At 36.2% G+C, this 17,680-nt stretch overlaps 1 protein-coding gene and 1 pseudogene across 2 annotated transcripts in view; both read right to left on the reverse strand.

Annotated features, from left to right (window-relative positions):
* LOC107689633 (MAGUK p55 subfamily member 2-like) overlaps positions 1-10,863 on the reverse strand; it is a 13,068-nt pseudogene extending 2,205 nt beyond the window's left edge.
* Positions 10,864-11,628: 765 nt separating this feature from the next.
* Positions 11,629-17,680, reverse strand: part of LOC107689636 (peptide YY-A) — a 48,305-nt gene continuing 42,253 nt past the window's right edge. The window contains exons 1-4 of one of the 2 annotated variants that reach the window (XM_016487720.1): positions 14,769-14,903; positions 13,866-14,053; positions 12,341-12,421; positions 11,629-11,813 (exon numbers count right to left, since the gene is read on the reverse strand). In XM_016487720.1, coding sequence (XP_016343206.1) covers positions 11,789-11,813; positions 12,341-12,421; positions 13,866-14,053 — 294 coding nt within the window. In that variant the 5' untranslated portion in view covers positions 14,769-14,903 and the 3' untranslated portion in view covers positions 11,629-11,788. Of the gene's footprint in view, positions 11,814-12,340; positions 12,422-13,865; positions 14,054-14,768; positions 14,904-17,680 lie in introns of those variants that run through there. The other variant, XM_016487721.1, reaches the window with a different exon arrangement.

Below are 17,680 nucleotides of genomic sequence, written 5' to 3' on the forward strand. Positions count from 1 at the left end.
CCTGTGGAGATATCATGTACAAACAAGTCAATGAGCATATTTTTTATTTGTTTGTTATAATTTTACCAGGCTGATCAACTTTTATAAAGAGATCTTTATATTTTAACTAAAAAGCAGACATGACTTTAGGTCCTCAAAAAAGGTAAATGAACACGTCGTTTTAGCACAAAGACACTGTAGTGCTTCTAAGTTGACCGACTAACCTGCCACCAGTTCACATCTTCCTGGTTAACAATCTGCAGAATGTCTCCACTTGAGACCTTTAGTCCCGCCTCCTTGCAAGGGATGAGGTTGTCATCGGCAGGGTCATAATCAAAATGGCACTTCACAAAAACCTGTAGCGACAAGGATAATCGTGATCCTGACTGAAATATAGTTTGCGTTAAAGTTATCGATGTGAACTATTTCCTGTGCTGGCTGGGTAGATTACTTACAGATTGTAGTCTGTTACTGATTACAAATTACATGACAGAAATTGCTAGAGTGTGCAGCTCCATAAAAATGGAAGACTTTCCTAATGTATATAAGCTGTAAAATGTTTTAATAAGGAAAATTTAAGGGAGAAAGAAGAATTAGGGAGAATCAATAAATGATGTATAATTTACTTCAATTGTGTGAATAAGTAATCCAGATTACATAATTGAATAATAATTAATAATAATAATTTATGCATTTAACAGACGCTTTTATCCAAAGCAACTTACAGTGCATTCAGGCTATACATTTTTTACCAGTATGTGTGTTAGATTACATGTAATCAGTTACTACCCACTACCCAGCACTGACAATTTTCAATAATTCAAAATCTGAAAATGATTTAAAACAAATGTAAGAAATGAGTTCGGTTTTTAAAGAACTTATTCTAAGTCATTTAATATAAAATATTTTAACAGTCCATCTGATACACCACATCAAACAACTATATATTTGTAGTCTGAAATAGTAAAATGCTAATAGTGTCTACTGAAACCGTCTACAACATGCTACTACATTCCCGCTCACAATCCCGTCTGCTCTCACAGTGAACACATCTGGCTTTAACTGAGAGTGAGACTGCTGCGCTCACTCCTTACTCTGGTATCCATGACAACCACGAAAGAGCAGCAGAGAAAAACAAGAGGAAAGTAGGTAGCAGTGATGTGCATATGTGGAGCCACAAAACCTCTGGTTGCCTGAGACATAATACCAGGTGTAAACGGGGTCACTGATGCCCTGTGCATGCAAGTACCCTGGCAGTGAGACACTGTACATGTCCCATTGTGTATTTAGGGGGAGGAGATGGTACCTGTCTCGGGGGATATGGCTCCTGGTAGCTGGGAAGGATTTTGAGCACCACACTGCCACTGGTCTCCTGCAGCATCTCCTGCAGCACACGAGGGTCGTCACCCACCTCTCGCCCATTCACCTCTTTGATGATGTCACCCACGTGGAGCAGACCCTGCTGGTCGATCATCCCCCCGTGGAGAATGCGGGCGATCACCAGCTCTCCGTTCTCAATGCGGAACGTCACACCCTGACAAAACAACATGACAACAAGTCAGAAACAAGTAGTCAAAACACTCTAAGCACATTTTGAATCTGAACAATGAATTTCTGTGACTTTTTCATGACCTTTATATATTAATTTACTGGAGCATACTAACAAAAAAAGTCACTGTACTCACTGTAGAATTAATATTAATGTAATAATAATAATAATAATAATAATAAACATTATTTTGTGTATTTGGTGTAATGCAATGTGTTTACGTGGTTTAAGGTTCAAAAAACACTGTACATTATTGTTTCTCCTCTATGCCCTGCCTTTCTGAAATGTGTGTGTTTATAAAGCTCATCGGTCTGAAAAGCGCGGTGTGCTCTGATTGGCCAGCTATCCAGTGTGTTATGATTGGCCGAATACCTCAAGTGTGTGACGGAAATGTTACGCTCCTTACAGGTTCAGGAAACTTTCCTTCGTAAAATGCGCTGCTCACACTCTAATATTTGGGTTGTGCTGTTTTGGAATAGTGTTGTAAATAAAAATGTATTACTAGTTGTGTTCTCTTTTGGAAGGCCAAACAAAGTAGTTTGGTTATCGCAACGAAACACGCAGCGTCTCCACAAAGGCAGCGGCGGCAACAATACTACAGCGAGAATAAAAGTTACACCTTCTTTCTTTGTGTAAACATTTGGGCGGTGTTATGCAAATCTTCCCACACAGTGACATAGACATGTGGGGGCGTGTTTGAACGAGGCATTTTAGGAGGGCGTGGCTGAGCGTTCACTTTTATAAAGAATTTCGCTTTGGGTTTGAGACTTTAATCCTTGCGACTTTGCGGATCTTCTGTATGCACAAACAGCTTTTAACACTCCAAAGACATTAAATCGTATCATATGACCCCTTTAATCTCATATTTTACACCAAAGCAAAAATATAATTCCTTTAATAATTTCATAATGCTCTGCTCTAATATTATATTAGTATTAAAATAAAACAATATTATAATTTAATATAATATTACTAATATATGGAAATATTATATAATATATAATTCTATAATTTCATTAATATAAAATTTATATTCACTAGATAAATTTTGCAAAATGTATATTAATCTCATTTTATACAATAATTTTGTTTAATCCTATAACTATGCTTTGTTATAAAATACAATATTAGTATTATAATTTAATATAACATTACTATTATATAAAAATTATAATTATAGAATTTAGTTAATATACAATGTATATTCACATTTTCATATTTTAGAGCAAAGCATAAATATAAAATGTATATTCTCTATAGAGATTTCTAACCAGGCATGGAAAAAAATCTGAGAAAAAGTTTTGTTACTGTGGGAACCAATGTCAAGATAAAGGCTGTTATATCTTGAGTATGAGAGATTAGCAAAACTGAAAGCCTGATCTGCACACAGAAACACCGAGAATGCAATCTTACCAAATGCTCTCCAGCCACTTTGCGGATGCCCACCATGCGGATGGCATCAGCTGGCACCGGTACACTGTTGATGGGCGGCTCCATGAAAGCACAGGGGTTCGAGGGCGGAGTCTCACACGTCTGAGTGGCCACAGAGTCATGTGTCTCCAACAGAGACTGATCATCAAAAGCACAGCGTGTCAGTCATTAATCAGACTGTCTATTATTCCCATTGCATTTGACAGGTTTGTTGATCTGCAGCTGTGTACCTGGAAGTGTGGCTGGTTGAGTATGCGTGACAGCTCTGCGGCGGTGTTGCTGCGGTGCGTAAAGGGGCTCAGCTCTCTCAGGATGTCCTGCACCAGCTCCACATTATTATCCCTCACGGCCTCCAGTCGTGTCTCCTCCAGACTCTCTGCACTCTAAGAGATCAGTCAGCTTTTAAGCGCCATATTCATCATCAGTTATTGGTTTGTCATGAGAGAATGCCTATTTTGCTACTGTGGCTTTTACTTCCACAAGATTATTTTTTAATCTTATTTTATTCATATTCAGATATATATAAAAGACATTTATCATGTATTCATTCTTATACTCATTATTTACCATTTACTCATTTATGTGTATGTATCCCCATGTTTCTTATACAATATTATTCTAATATTTTTCAGGCTGATACTGGTTAAGATCCATCCCCATACAGGATAGTATAACTTTTAAGCCACTAAAACAACATCTCCCATATTTATTTTCATCTGTAGACTCGCAGTCTTTTGTTTCATACAAATACAACTGCCGCCTTCTTGTGTCTCAATTATTGATTGTAGTGAAAATTACACCTGAGGACATTGGTATTAATATCACTGTAATATTGTTGCAGTGTTTGCCTTTTTTGGAACTTTCTGAACTGTTTTTTTTACTTTCTATTCATCAAAGAATCGTGATGTTCTGTAAATGTAGATCTACAAATGTTCTGTAAATGTTAATTCTACAAATTAAGCAGCAAAAACTGTTTTCAGCATTTTATAATAATAAGAACCATTATTAGTAGTTGAACATCAATAATAATTGATAATAATTCTGTTTTTACTGTATTTGTAGTTAAATAAATGAAGCCTTGGTGAGCATACGAGACTTCTTTCAAAAACATTTTTAAAAAATCTTAATTATTCCAAACATTTGACCAGTAAATATAAATTAATTTTAACTTAATTTTAAATCAATATTTAATAAATGTATTTAACTGTTGAGCAGCAATAAGTGGGATAATGTACAGTCATTCAAAAAAAACTTTTTTTTATTCAATAAAGGCTGTTTATGTTTGGGGCTGAAAACTGACCACTGGGCTCTCCATGATGCCCTTGAGGAAGATAAGATCCAGGTCATTGGCGGTGGCGGAGCTGGTGCTGTCACTCAGTATGTCCAGCACCTGCGGCACTGCTGGGGGGGAAAGACAGAGGCCTGATTATGTAGCTGCTTATGTGATACTGTGCTCTTTGATCAAACACATACTCACACAATCTGTTTTACAGTATATTTACATCTTACCATACGGACGATATTAGGTCTTTTTTAAATGTACAGCTCAACTGTATATGAAATATGAACTTGTGGTAAAATTGTAGCAGCATTTGCCTGACGTTTGCCACACAGTTTTTCCAGCTTTACAGTACATTTTTGTGAGAGCAGTAAGAAAGCTTTCTTCAGTTTTCTAACTATTGAAATTTGACTGGGGGTGTATACGATAAGATGTAGAGGGACTGACCTTTTAGGGTAGATCACAGCACCTTACTATAAATAATCAACTCTAAGAGTTTCATCAGAAGTACACAGTATTTATTAACAGACACTGCAGTGGATCTCCAGGGAATGATATCAATGAAGCTGGATATGCCTGTGTCTGTGGCACAAGGGTGTCCATGTTTATAAGTACAGTGCCAGGAAAATCCTCACACAAACAGTCACATTACCTTCAGTGACCATTATTTCTGTGATTCATCTGTTATGATCGATACAGTTTTTGCTCGACTTCAAATACTTAGAATGATTTAAACTACTTTGTTGTGGCTACTGTTTACACCACAGGCACAAAGCAACAGTAGTTTGCTGCAATAAGACTGAGCCGTCTGCATTAGGGACCATGGCGGTGTATATGCCGTAAATAAATGCTTTTATATTACATGGAAAAGTTTTTTAAGCTTTTTTCATTAAAACAAAAAAACATTTTCTTTTCTTTTCTTTTCACTCTTGGAAACATTTCACCATACATTAATGCTTTATTTGTTAAACAGCAAAGTGGGTATTTAGGATGGACAAAATGCTAACTATAACATTAAAATAAGCATGACAAATGTTTAAAGCATCATTTTCATCACCGTTATTTCCATCACAGAATGCTGTTAAACGCAATACATGATTTGAAATGTGATGGAAATCACAATGTTGGAAATACACAACTGGTTCAAAAGTAAAAGACATCTCTTGTGATGCCTGTATGTTCACTGTTGGACATTGTTATTGGATATATTAAACATTAAACAGTGAGAGTGTAAAAAGTGTGTTTTATAAGTTTATTTTAAAAAGTCGGCAGGGCCAAAAACACTCTTATATATGATGATACTTACCATGCTCTGTGCCGGTGGCTGCCACAGGCATGATGTTTGAAATCTGCAACCAAAGCATCAGAGAGAGAGCTCTAACATTAATATTTAACATCGTCATTAGGCTAGAGGATAGTATAAGCAAAGGAAAGATGGGGAATGAAAATAAATGTAAAAGAGTGGGGGCATTTACTAGTAAGCTGTGGTTGCTATGATGATATATACAATAAAATGAGATATGCAGTCTTTGTGTGTGTGTGTGTGTGTGTGTGTGTGTGTGTGTGTTAAAAGGTGGGAGGGAGAGAATGAATGGTTTCTAGGGGGTTGCTTAGATTCAGCCCTGTCCTCCAAATGAAACCATGACAGGGAGCAGGTGCACTGGAGACACGAGTTACAGGAGGGGAGAGAGGGGAGATGGAGGGTGGGAGTGACAGAAGTGCTAAGAGTAAGACTGAAAGATTTGTATTACGTATTTATTATAGACTTTCTGGAATATTTTATTCAGACTGGTCAATCACTGCATACTACAAATAATAATTCATATAATTCTGTATAAATGACCGCTGTGCTGTTCTGGGTAATAGATTTATCTATCACTCCACAGTCTCTTTATCCCAATGTAATAAAATCATTTCTAACAACTAAATCAGTGATTCATGTTATTAGGTTATTATCAGCATGGTAATGCTCCATCTGTTGGTCAGTATGATGAAATAGAGCTGATACAGCGTCCTGATTACCTGCTATACTGACCACTGACTGTACATTATGTCATATAACAGACTGGTGGGCAGATGGACAGACAGACAGACATGGATGGATGGATAAGATTCCAATTCAGTATGACACACAATCCATAAGGTTTTCATTGCCATAAGTTCCTGCTCTGAAACTGTGTAAACAATGTCCTAGTAAGCAGTAATCCCTCAAAGACCTGAAGGATCAGAGGAGGTAAAGACCTGACACAACTTCTCTCTCTCTCTCATTTGTGCACACAAACACACACACACACACACACACACACATACAAATGGCTAATCCAACAATTATTTTCTAAGTCTGGACATCTGTTGTGTTTTTGCGGCACTTTCTCACAAGCAGGAGCTGCACTGTCAATCATATTACAAAACAGGATGCATTATGTAAGATATGTACTGATACAGCCCACAGTGAGCAGTCAATTAGCCGTGTTTATGCTAGAGAAGATTACACTGCCTTCATTACTTAAGCTCAAAGAGGGATCTTCCCATGGGAGCATTAACAACAAACCATTCTACTGACATTATGAGGCTTTCAACACAAATAGTGAGAACAAAGTATTCTCAAAAATCCTATACAACCATGAACCATTTTCACATACACTGTATGACGGAGGTGGTTGCTATAGTGATTCTTTTTCTCCCACATGTTACGTAGGTTATGAGCTAAGTGACTAGTAGCCTACTTCCCTATAAAGGGGAAAGTAGCTGCTATACATTCCAGCTGCCCGGAATTTAAGCTGAATACAAGGAAGTTGGAATGTCTTACTTAAGAATCTGGACTATCTGATATCTTCCCAAACATGTTTGACTTACTTTCTTTCTTTTTTTCCCAAAAAATATATTTTGAGAAATGTCTCAGTGTTTTTTACTTGTCCATACAATGTTAGTTTATGGGCACCAAAACTGTTACCAACATTCTTCAAAATATCTTCTTTTTTGTATCGCAAAAGAAAGAAAGTCATGCAGATTTGGAATGATATGAGGGTGAGTAAATTAAACAGGGAGCCAGAACAGTCCTGAAATCACTTAAGAGGGTTTAGCTGAGCTTCAGTTTAAAAGTCTGTACTCAATGTATTTGAGGTAAAAGAGTAAACAAGGTCAAATAAGCCTACTTTAGAGGTATAATCTGCTTTTTGGAAATAAAAATAAGAATAATTCTCTTCTTGTTGCAATTCACCTTTGCTCTAGCTTGTTTTATAGTGTAGTGTAGCTTTCTAATAACTATGAATATTGTTATCTCTAGGACAAATTACTTATATCTTGCTTTGGATAAAAGGATCTGCAAAATGCATAAATGTAAATTCCTGGAAAGACTTTGATTGATGACTTATTCTATTCACTTTAATATATACAAATACAATGATTTTGCTGGGCCGTCAAATAAAATCACATTTAATCAAAGGAAACTGTGCTAAAAAAATCTTCTTTTTCAAATTTGGATTTTAATAAGTGCAATATACAAGATCTAACATAAAAAACATGGGCACTTTGATGATGTGGTTTTGTGATGCTAGTGTGAATCTGTTGTTTATGTAGCTGAGAGCAGTCCCAGTGAGATGGAGAGGTCAGACTTCACACACACCTCTGTTTCACACACTCTGGCTTATTCACAAGCATGACAGGGTTCAGAGTGATGCTGCTATACTGCGATGAAGTGTCAGTTCAGTTCAGGCAAACATTTAAATGCAGTCCAATGTCTCATCTAGCTCATTTCCAGCAACTCTTTTCCTGCAGGTCTTTATTAATGGGTGTTGGCTGTGCTTTGTTTGAATATATAGGTGTTGTGAATGCCTCAAGCACCTCTGATTTTGTTGTTGTTCCACTAGTTATTCCACCATCTTTAATCACAGTCCCACTCAGGGCTCCATCTTCTTTGCTTTTATTAACCCACACAAAACAAACAGGCTTTATTGTTAACCTACAGGCACAATAACAGGACATGAATTGCTTCTCTGATCAAGGTGTTTGCTTAAAACTTTAAAAAATTGAACATCAAAGTTAGCACAATATTAGCATATTTATATTAATATTAGCAATGTTGCAGAAGAAAAAAAAGAAATTCAAATTATAGTGTTACAATGTAAAATAAAATACCAAATAAACAGGGGGTCCCAAAAAGTAATTGAACTGCAATTAAAATTTCCAAATAATCTGCAAACAAATGATGCTAGTTATTTTAAAGTGTTCAAATCAGTGTTATTTTAGTATCACTGAGATACTACTGTAGTTTGTGTTCATAATTTAAATTTTAGATTTTCCGTTTACATTTTAGAAAAGTTTTAATATTTTTTTAAAATTGTTTAACTGTTTTTTTATTAGTTTTTTTTTTATTTGTCTATACAGTCATTTTTATTATGGTTCTAGTTATTTTAGTGCATAAATTATAATTGTTGCAATGGCAACTAGTTGAAATAAATAAATATAGATAGATGATAGATAGATAGATAGATAGATAGATAGAAATTAAATATATATATATATACACAGATATATATTAGGGCTGGGTAAAAAATATCGATATCGATATCTCGATATTAATCGATTATCATTTTTACGGAACGATATCGATTGTTAAATCCCACGAATCGATTATTCTAGCCTGTTTTCAATTAATTTATATAATAACTTTGGTCCAATTTTTTTACCATTAATATGCGTATTGTTTCAACTAGATAAAAAAATATATTTAAAACAGAACTCCTCATAAACAAAGAAAACTAAGTTTCTACTTGCCTGGTTGGGCCAGGTAAAATAATATTTTTTTTTATATACTGCATATATTTAAATGTATACTGTATCAATTTAATATATCTATATATTTATACTTTTAAATGTTACAATTTACAAAGTACACATTTAATACATATTTTTAAATCATTTGTCAAAATAGTATTATTTTATTATAATAGCAATAATATGTGGAATTTATAAATTATAAAAAAATTATTATTTCATCTTGGTATCATATTCAACCCATTCTCACTAATTGCTTGATTACTTGATTACTGTCAAGTTCATTCAACTGCCTGAAACTCTAGTCCAGTTCTAGCTGAAGAGCTTGATCTCAATTGACTTTGAAAGCTGTCAGCCAAACATGAGAGATGCTCAAGCTCACATTCCAATCTCATTACCAACAGACTTGCTCCAGTGCTTTTTGGCCAGGTATAAATGCAAACTCAGCATCTGAGTGAGATCCCCTGAGAGAAAGTGTGAGGGGGTCTTCCTCCAGCCCTTTATAAAAAAGGAGGGGTAGTGAATTTATCATAATTTAGCAACTCCTGAGCCCCCCCCACCTCCTTCCATTCCCATCCTTCCTGCAGACCCCGCTGAGCCCCCTGCGCTAATGACACCCTGGTCTGCCCCAGCCCACATCACAAGCAGCCATACTCTCCATCTGCTCCCTCGAGCCAGAAAAAGGCATGTCCCATCTGTCTCCAGCACACACAAATAGGTCTACGTCCCCTTTAAGGAACCATAACGAGAAGCTGAGACTATGCCAGATTATTCTTTGCATTTAATCACATGGTTTTGACAGCACATAAATATTCATATGTATTAACGCTTTAATCTTCTACTGTAATAGTATCATGAATGTGTTTTTAGTGCACTCACCAAACACTCAACTAAAGCACCACCAACTATCATCTGTCGGTTATTAATATTATTTTTGATTTCTTTGTTTATTTTTTTGCTGTTATTAAATGAGTGCACTAGACAAACCACTTCACTATGGTTTAGAACACCATTACAAAATGTCTGACACCTAAAATAAGGGAATAGAGGTAATTTCGGGCACAGCTAGTAAAGTGTCCCGTCCCAGAGCTGTTATAATAAATATCGGACCTCTTGCAACTGAGCAATCAGATTAGAGGACCAAAACTAATTGCTGTATAATAATGTCCCCTGATCTTCATATTAATGTTTCAGCCACTGTTTTGTACCTTTGTTACATCCCAAATATATTATAGCTGAATTTACATACAAAAAAATTACAGTATATTTCTAAATTTTGATCACTGGTTCTCTTACAGTTAGGCATGAATAATTTCACAATAAATTTTATTGTAATAATACTGAAGTGCTGATGTTAGTGATTTATCAAGAGGTTCAATGATTTCACTCACCAGCAACAATATGAACGGAACGATACCAAATATATATGATGCAGCCTTAATTTCACACAAAATCAGCATTCACATCTGAACTTAAATATGATGAATGAAAGAAAATCATGCGGATGAAGAACATCTATAAGACTCATTAAACAACGGATGAATTCATAATTTTACTTAATTCCTAACCACTTAACAACAATAAGACGACAACAATAATATACTATAGCACAGCAGATGAAACGATTAGCTTTTATGGTTCGCATTCCTGAATGGAACACACGTTTAGAGGGATGCGTCAACACACAACATACATAGCTTTGAAAATATGTGTATCGTAAAAAGAGATACTAACCTTTCCTTTATCGTAGACGCTTCGTAACGTTGTTTTGATTATGTGAGAGGTGTCTGAACCGCTACAAAGCATCAAATCAGAGTCTAGCCATTGCGTAGACATAAAGGGGCAACGCACAAACGTCTCAGTAGGTGGGACCCACCAGCTGATGTTTGGCTATAGGGGCGTGTTAACAATAGAATGTTCTCGACAGCCCGCTTTAAATGTTCTTCACTAATTTACATAACAGTGCCAAACAGTTCAGATAAGATAAGATGCAGTTGCAGGTTCAGCAGCGAAAATTAATTTTACTGACTTGTTTAACGTGTTATACAAATATATAAACAGACCCTCGCAGCATTAAATAAATAGCTAATAATATAAGTGTTATGTGTTAACTGTTGTTCATATAAATTGCTGTTAAAAATGTAATGAGCAGTTGCTGTTTTTTGGTAGAATGAGACGTTAGCTCTGACTTGTGGTCAAAAAAAATAATAATAAAAGAAATAAATAAAATAAAATTAAAGTATTTTGCCGTACATGCTATGCTCTTGACGTGTCTAACAGGGCTCTCTTTTATTTCACAGGAGGGACATCTGCTGGTCATTTAGAAATCCCCTTATAAAAAAAAAAACAAGTATTGAAAATGTACTACGATCGATCAAACTATTTCATTTTTTTTTTAAATGACTTGTTCTTTTTCTTTATGGCATATTGTACAGCTTGTTCAAAAACCACCAGAGCAAAATAAATAGCCCGATTCAACCAATAAACTTTTAATCCCATAGAACAATTTACATGGTACAAACAAAACTCATAATTTCTGTATGACACAATGAAGTATACACATATATATTTCCATTGATAGTTCCTATTATAATATATTATATACAGTTGTTAATGAGATTTGTTCTGTGCACATGAAAGAAAAGAGAGGATGTATTTAATAAAGAGGTGGATGAGGTTGATGGTGACTGGTTCTCATTTAGCTGTCTGGAGGTTTTCTGTGGGAGGCACAGGTGGGCTTAGCTCAGGACAGGCAGCACGGGGGTCACTGAACTTCACCACATATAAGAGTCATCATATCTGAAAGAGATAAATGTAATTAATAAGCAATCAACATTGCCATTTTTTTCTGAAATCAATATGGCATATTCCCTATTCAGTATGTTTTCACTGATAATATTTCACCTTCAATCTTTTCATTAATGCTGCAATTTCTGTCAGTGATTTACAGTTTTCAATTAGTAAGCACAGTGCGATTTCTTCCTTTTTGAGGCCTAATTAAGGCTGTTAAATGTCAAGGCCTTTCAAATATTCATTGTGCGTCATGTTCCCGAACCCACTCCCTTCCTGACGGACAGAGAGAAAAGAATCCTATCTGTCCCCTGATTCCTCAACAGGTGTGAAAAATTTATGAGTTGTTCCTCATTCCTATTAATACACAACCCATCACCCTTCATGAGTGTGTTCCTCGAGAATTTAAAAAACTGCATTTACCCCAAATACCTTTAGAATACTATTTACATCAGGAAACAATCTTATTGTTGTAAGACAAGTCTATTATTATTTAACATTAAAATTGCAGTTAAAGTTAAAAGAAAGATTCCCACCTTGATCTCTGTTTGTGCTCTGTGTCATCTCCGAACAGCAACTCAGCCATCACATCCTCTGAGGTGGACCTTTTTCCATACCTGAATGTAAGATATATGACATTTTATTCCCTCATTACTTCATTCCAGCCGTGTAGCTTAGCTGGGAACATTTCAGTATTGAAATAATGATCTCAAATTGCTCACACAGTGGGCTCATTGTGGTGTGTGAAAGTGTCGGGAAGTGAAAAGAACTAGTCAGCCCACTTTATCTGTCAGACACCAATCACTGATACAAATACAAACTGTCTTTTCACCCCAGACGTTTTGAATCTAATTTAGCAGTTAAATGTTTGTTGACCGCTTGACAGCTGAATGTGCTTGAGACACGTCACGTAGAAGACTCTGACATTGATCACACCGATGAAAGGTACAAAGCCTCTATATCTTCAGACAAAACATGACTGTCAGTTCTGTCACGTAGAAGACATTGATCACACCGATGAAAGGTACAAAGCCTCTATATCTTCAGACAAAACATGACTGTCAGTTCTAAAGAACATTTACTGGAAATTGAGAAAAAAGTTTTATTATGGAGCTGAGGCAATAATACTTGACTTGTTCTTTTTTCTCAGAACGGCATCTTCAAGATGAATAGGCCTACACTGAAAAACATCTAAAGGGCAGCGTTTTGGCACTCAAATCCACAAAGCAATTTCATGCTCAGATTCCTCCTCGATAGATGCCTACGAGCAACATCAATGAGCCTGAGACCAAACTAATGTTTTAGTTATATCTGAAACATGAGCTCTACAGAATCTCACCTGCTCCCCATTATGAACGTCAGCAATACTTTGTGAAGAGGCCAGGATTCATTTAATACAGTCGCGACTGTGACGCACACATGGTTTAGCTGCTTGAACCATCATGTCTGTTGGTTTTATTTTAGATATTCATCAAAGATTTTCATTTGGACCTCTTACCGGCAAGATTTAAGGTTCTTTGGTGGACTAGCAGGGCATTGGAACGAGATGAGGCTGACATTAGGTACTCTCTTGGAATAAACTGGAATTAAAGTATATTGTGGGGAGAAAAATTATTTACTGTATTTTTTTATATTGGAATGTGTCACTCATTGTCTGAGTCCTAAATGTCAAAGGCCTGTTAGAAGACTATAAATATGTAAATAAATGTAGTCCTCTATAGAGCAGGGCTGAGATAAACATCAATCTATGACAGATGAGTAGCCTATTCAATCTCAGAGGCTTCTCCAAGGTGCACTGTTTGGGTTTTATCACTCAGATTTGTTATACGAAGAGCCTTTGGCCACTGAAAAGTGGACCATAATGCAATTTCAGAATCCTACTGCAGAACTTGGACATTTTTCCTGACATATTACTGAGAGATGGTGCAAAGATGCCAGAGGGAAATCATTTTTATCATGGTCACCTGTTCGAAGTCCGAAGTCGGGTGGGGGGATAAGAATATTTTAAGCAAACACGCATTTACAGGTGCATTTGTCTGATACACAGCGTGACTCCCTCACCGTTGTCTCGTGATGAGGTTGATGTAGTGTCTCAGCGCGGTGTAATATTTGGCGAGTTCCTCCGGAGGAGCGTCATCTCCGGGATTCTCTGGTTTGGGCGGATAGGCGTCCACAAAGGTCCCGAGACACAGGAGCACGCAGAAGAGGACAGTAGCGATGACGGTCCAGGGTTTCAGCATGATGGCCATCTGAAAAATAAAAATCGCGGGTTTTTTCCTTCCATTAACTAATGTACAAGAAGACTTCTTGTGGTTGCTTTAAAAGAAACTGCGTTTTATAAGAAGTCTGGGTGGATCAGGAAAGTGCGAGCGCAACAACAGGTGGAAGAGTTGCGTCAAATACAGTTTTGTAATAGTTTCGCGAGTTAGTAGCTGTGCACATTGCAGTCAACACCACGGCAAAACATCCATTTTTTAACACTAATAAAAAATACGTCTTTGAAATTCGGAATGATTTGTCAGAACGATTATCTAAATCAATCAAAATTCAAAAACACACTAGATCAAGACTTTGAACTGCATTAATAAACGAATCACTTTAATATGTGTTTAAAACCATATGATAAAAAAAAACTTTTTACGAAATGGAATAATTATGAATGAATAAAATCTATTATTTATTTTTTTAATGTTAATCCAGACTATCGAACTTTGTTTTTTCCCCTAGCAGCTAATTGAAAGTCGTATGAGCGTCAAAGTGATTGCTGTCCATGGTGCTGAATGTGCTCGCACTAATAAAAATGACACACTGAAAGCATCTTTTGTATCCGACATTAAACATTGAATTGAAAACAATAAAGCCTAGATTTTCCACTTAAAGCCAAATTTAGCATCTTTCAAATGTTAAACGCAAGTTTTGATTTGGCACCTTCACATGCAGAATGATAACCACAAGACAACTTACTTTCAGCAGCCAAAGAGTTTAGGTACAGTTATTTCTCTGGACTGGAACCTTGAAGATTCTTGTTCCAATGTTCTTTTTTGCGTCTCCCGATTCTTAGCGAGGTCTTTCAGAAATAAGAAATTGTCCACTCACGGATCTGTTCTATCCTGCCCGCACCTCAAGCGCTTTATATACGGTGCTGCGCCTTGCGTAAACACGAGACGGGCGGTGGAAGTGACAGGAGCTCTGCCCCCAGCACCACATCCAATGTCAATCATGAACACATTCGTAATACACCTCACGAGACATTTTCATTAAGATCATTACTGATGTTCAGCTGCAGATCAATTACCTGAAACTGAGACGTAATTTAAAACGAATATCTTATTCTTTAAGCTTACACATGTAGGACATGATTTTGTACATATGTATTATTAATCAAGTTGCTTATTAATAAAACCCCAGTCTGTATGAACAGATAGCAACAAGTGTCTGTCAAGTAACTTTCATCAAGTTCAGAGTGTCTTGCGTCAGTAGGAAGTTTCTGATGAAAGGAATTAAGTTCGAGTGGCCTTCAGTATACAATAAAAACAGTAGATGACGCTCCAAAGATTACCTTGATTGCAGCGGCTAATCAAAACTCAGACACGACTAATCGAGCAATCAACTGTAATTCTTGCTTTTTCTACTTGACCCTTTATCAAGTTAACAACACAGATTCTCTCTCTCTCTCTCGCTCTCTCTCTCTCTCTCTCTCTCTCTCTCTCTCTCAAGTTCCCTTTGTATAGCTGTTAAACCTGTTCCATAAGATATTAAACTCAGTGTGGGAATTATACAATGACTTTTACGGAATCGCCTATTTATGAGGCATTTCGGCTTATTTAAAGCTATTTAACAAAGTCTGCAAAATTTTTAAATGTAAGTACAAGCAATAGCTACCCGAGGCGCAATCTAGTGGCTCGTCTCATACAATAATTTGACTTGTAAAACAAAACATTAAAGTTTTATACAAACAGAATAAAGTGACACATATTGACAGTAGTAGGCTACTTGTCATGATAGACTATCTGTCATCGTACCGACCTAAACTGATCGCAGTTTAAAGCTCTTGATCGACACGCTGTTGTTATGGTTACCACCTCTGAAAGCCACTTCAGGACGTTTGCGTCTATTTGACTGCAAGTGGAAATGCACGCTCTCTGAAATCTAACTTGTAATCTTTTATCATTACACACACGTTTGACAGTCCTGTTGAAACCTATAGGTATTGGTATGAAAAAGTTATGCTATTTATGCTAAGTTAATCTTCTAGTTCAACAAGATACAAGATACTTTGTAGTGTCTGGAAGCCTGGATAAACGAAAACTGACTTCGGAAAAAATGTAAAAGAATATGATCTTGCAGAATAGCATGCTCATTTTACACAGGTGTCACTTTGCGTCGTATTTGCATCTAGCTGCTTTTTATATTCCAGGCAGAAAATGTACGTATATGTATCGACATCATTTGGAACAGGAAATGAAGAATCTGTAATTTTAAAGAAGATACAGTGACATATTTGCATATGGTCTAAATGAAATCACTAAGAGGATATGGGTAAAAAGAAATGAAAGAGTTTCTGTGGCTCCTGGGTCTACAATAATGCATCTGATTTCTTCTGGTCCCTTGAGGCATAAATAATAAAACTTGTTCCCAACAGACTGATTATGTTGCAGGTAGTTAATACTCCCACAGAAAGCTTTGTGATAATTCAATTATGTCTTTACTTGATGTTTCACTCATTCTGTCTGCGTGGTTTAGTCACATTACGTGAGAAAAGAATGAAAAAACAAAGGAATGATTCATAAAATGAGACTCAAAGGACGTTTAAATGACTTTAAGAGATGCAGGACAACAGCAACTAATGACTGAAATCATATGGTTGTGGGTATTACTGTGTTATCTGGTACTTATTATAAATTGCACATGAAATTGCAATCGGTAATCCTGGGTATTACACTTTTTAGACAATTTTATCTGATTATTTCTGATTAACTGAGCCTATAAACTTCTTGCTTAACTAATCTTGTATAAACTAATTGCTGTAATTATAAAACTAATAGCCTATTTTATTTAATTATGTACCAATGAATTCTTGCTTTAAACAGAAATAGTAAGACAGTACAGTTTAATAGTTGGCAATGGTGAATATATTCAAGTTTTCAATTCAATTCAAGTTTATTTGTATAGCGCTTTTCACAATACAAATCGTTGCAAAGCAACTTTACAGCAAATTAAGTTTCTACAATATTTAGTGGTAGCTTATCAGTGGTGACTGTCAGTTAATGTACATATGGCAGAAATGTACGGAAAAATCAATTAAAGACGTAATCAAACAGACGATGAACACTATTAACAGCAATTATTATATGATGCAATCAAACTTATAGCAAAATGTGGTAGTTCTGTATGTTGTTTCAGGGTTGGCATCATCTGAGGTCCTCTGAGGGGTTGGCATCATCTCTTCTCAGGTGTTCTGGATCCAGACTGAAGCTTGTGTAAATCCTAGTTACGCAAAAACAGAGAAACAAATAGAGAAATCATTAGCGTAGCTGCTGTTCCAACCAAGCAAAATTGATTTGTTTAACCCAAACTAAAGAATAATAATGATGTGCATTTGATCAGATATAACTGCAGTACAAGATTATGAGATGCATTATTTGAATGCTTGGCCAAAGAGATGTGTCTTTAATCTAGATTTAAAGAGTGTGTCTGAACTCCGAACGTTATCAGGAAGGCTATTCCAGAGTTTGGGAGCCAAATGCGAAAAAGCTCTACCTCCTTTAGTGGACTTTGCTATCCTAGGTACTACCAAAAGTCCAGAGTTTTGCGACCTTAGGGAGCGTGATGGATTGTAGCGTGGTAGAAGACTAGTTAGGTAGCAGCCTTGGTCT

This window comes from Sinocyclocheilus anshuiensis, unplaced genomic scaffold (genome assembly GCF_001515605.1).
Source record: "Sinocyclocheilus anshuiensis isolate Anshui unplaced genomic scaffold, SAMN03320099.WGS_v1.1 scaffold813, whole genome shotgun sequence".
Classification (NCBI taxonomy): domain Eukaryota; kingdom Metazoa; phylum Chordata; class Actinopteri; order Cypriniformes; family Cyprinidae; genus Sinocyclocheilus; species Sinocyclocheilus anshuiensis.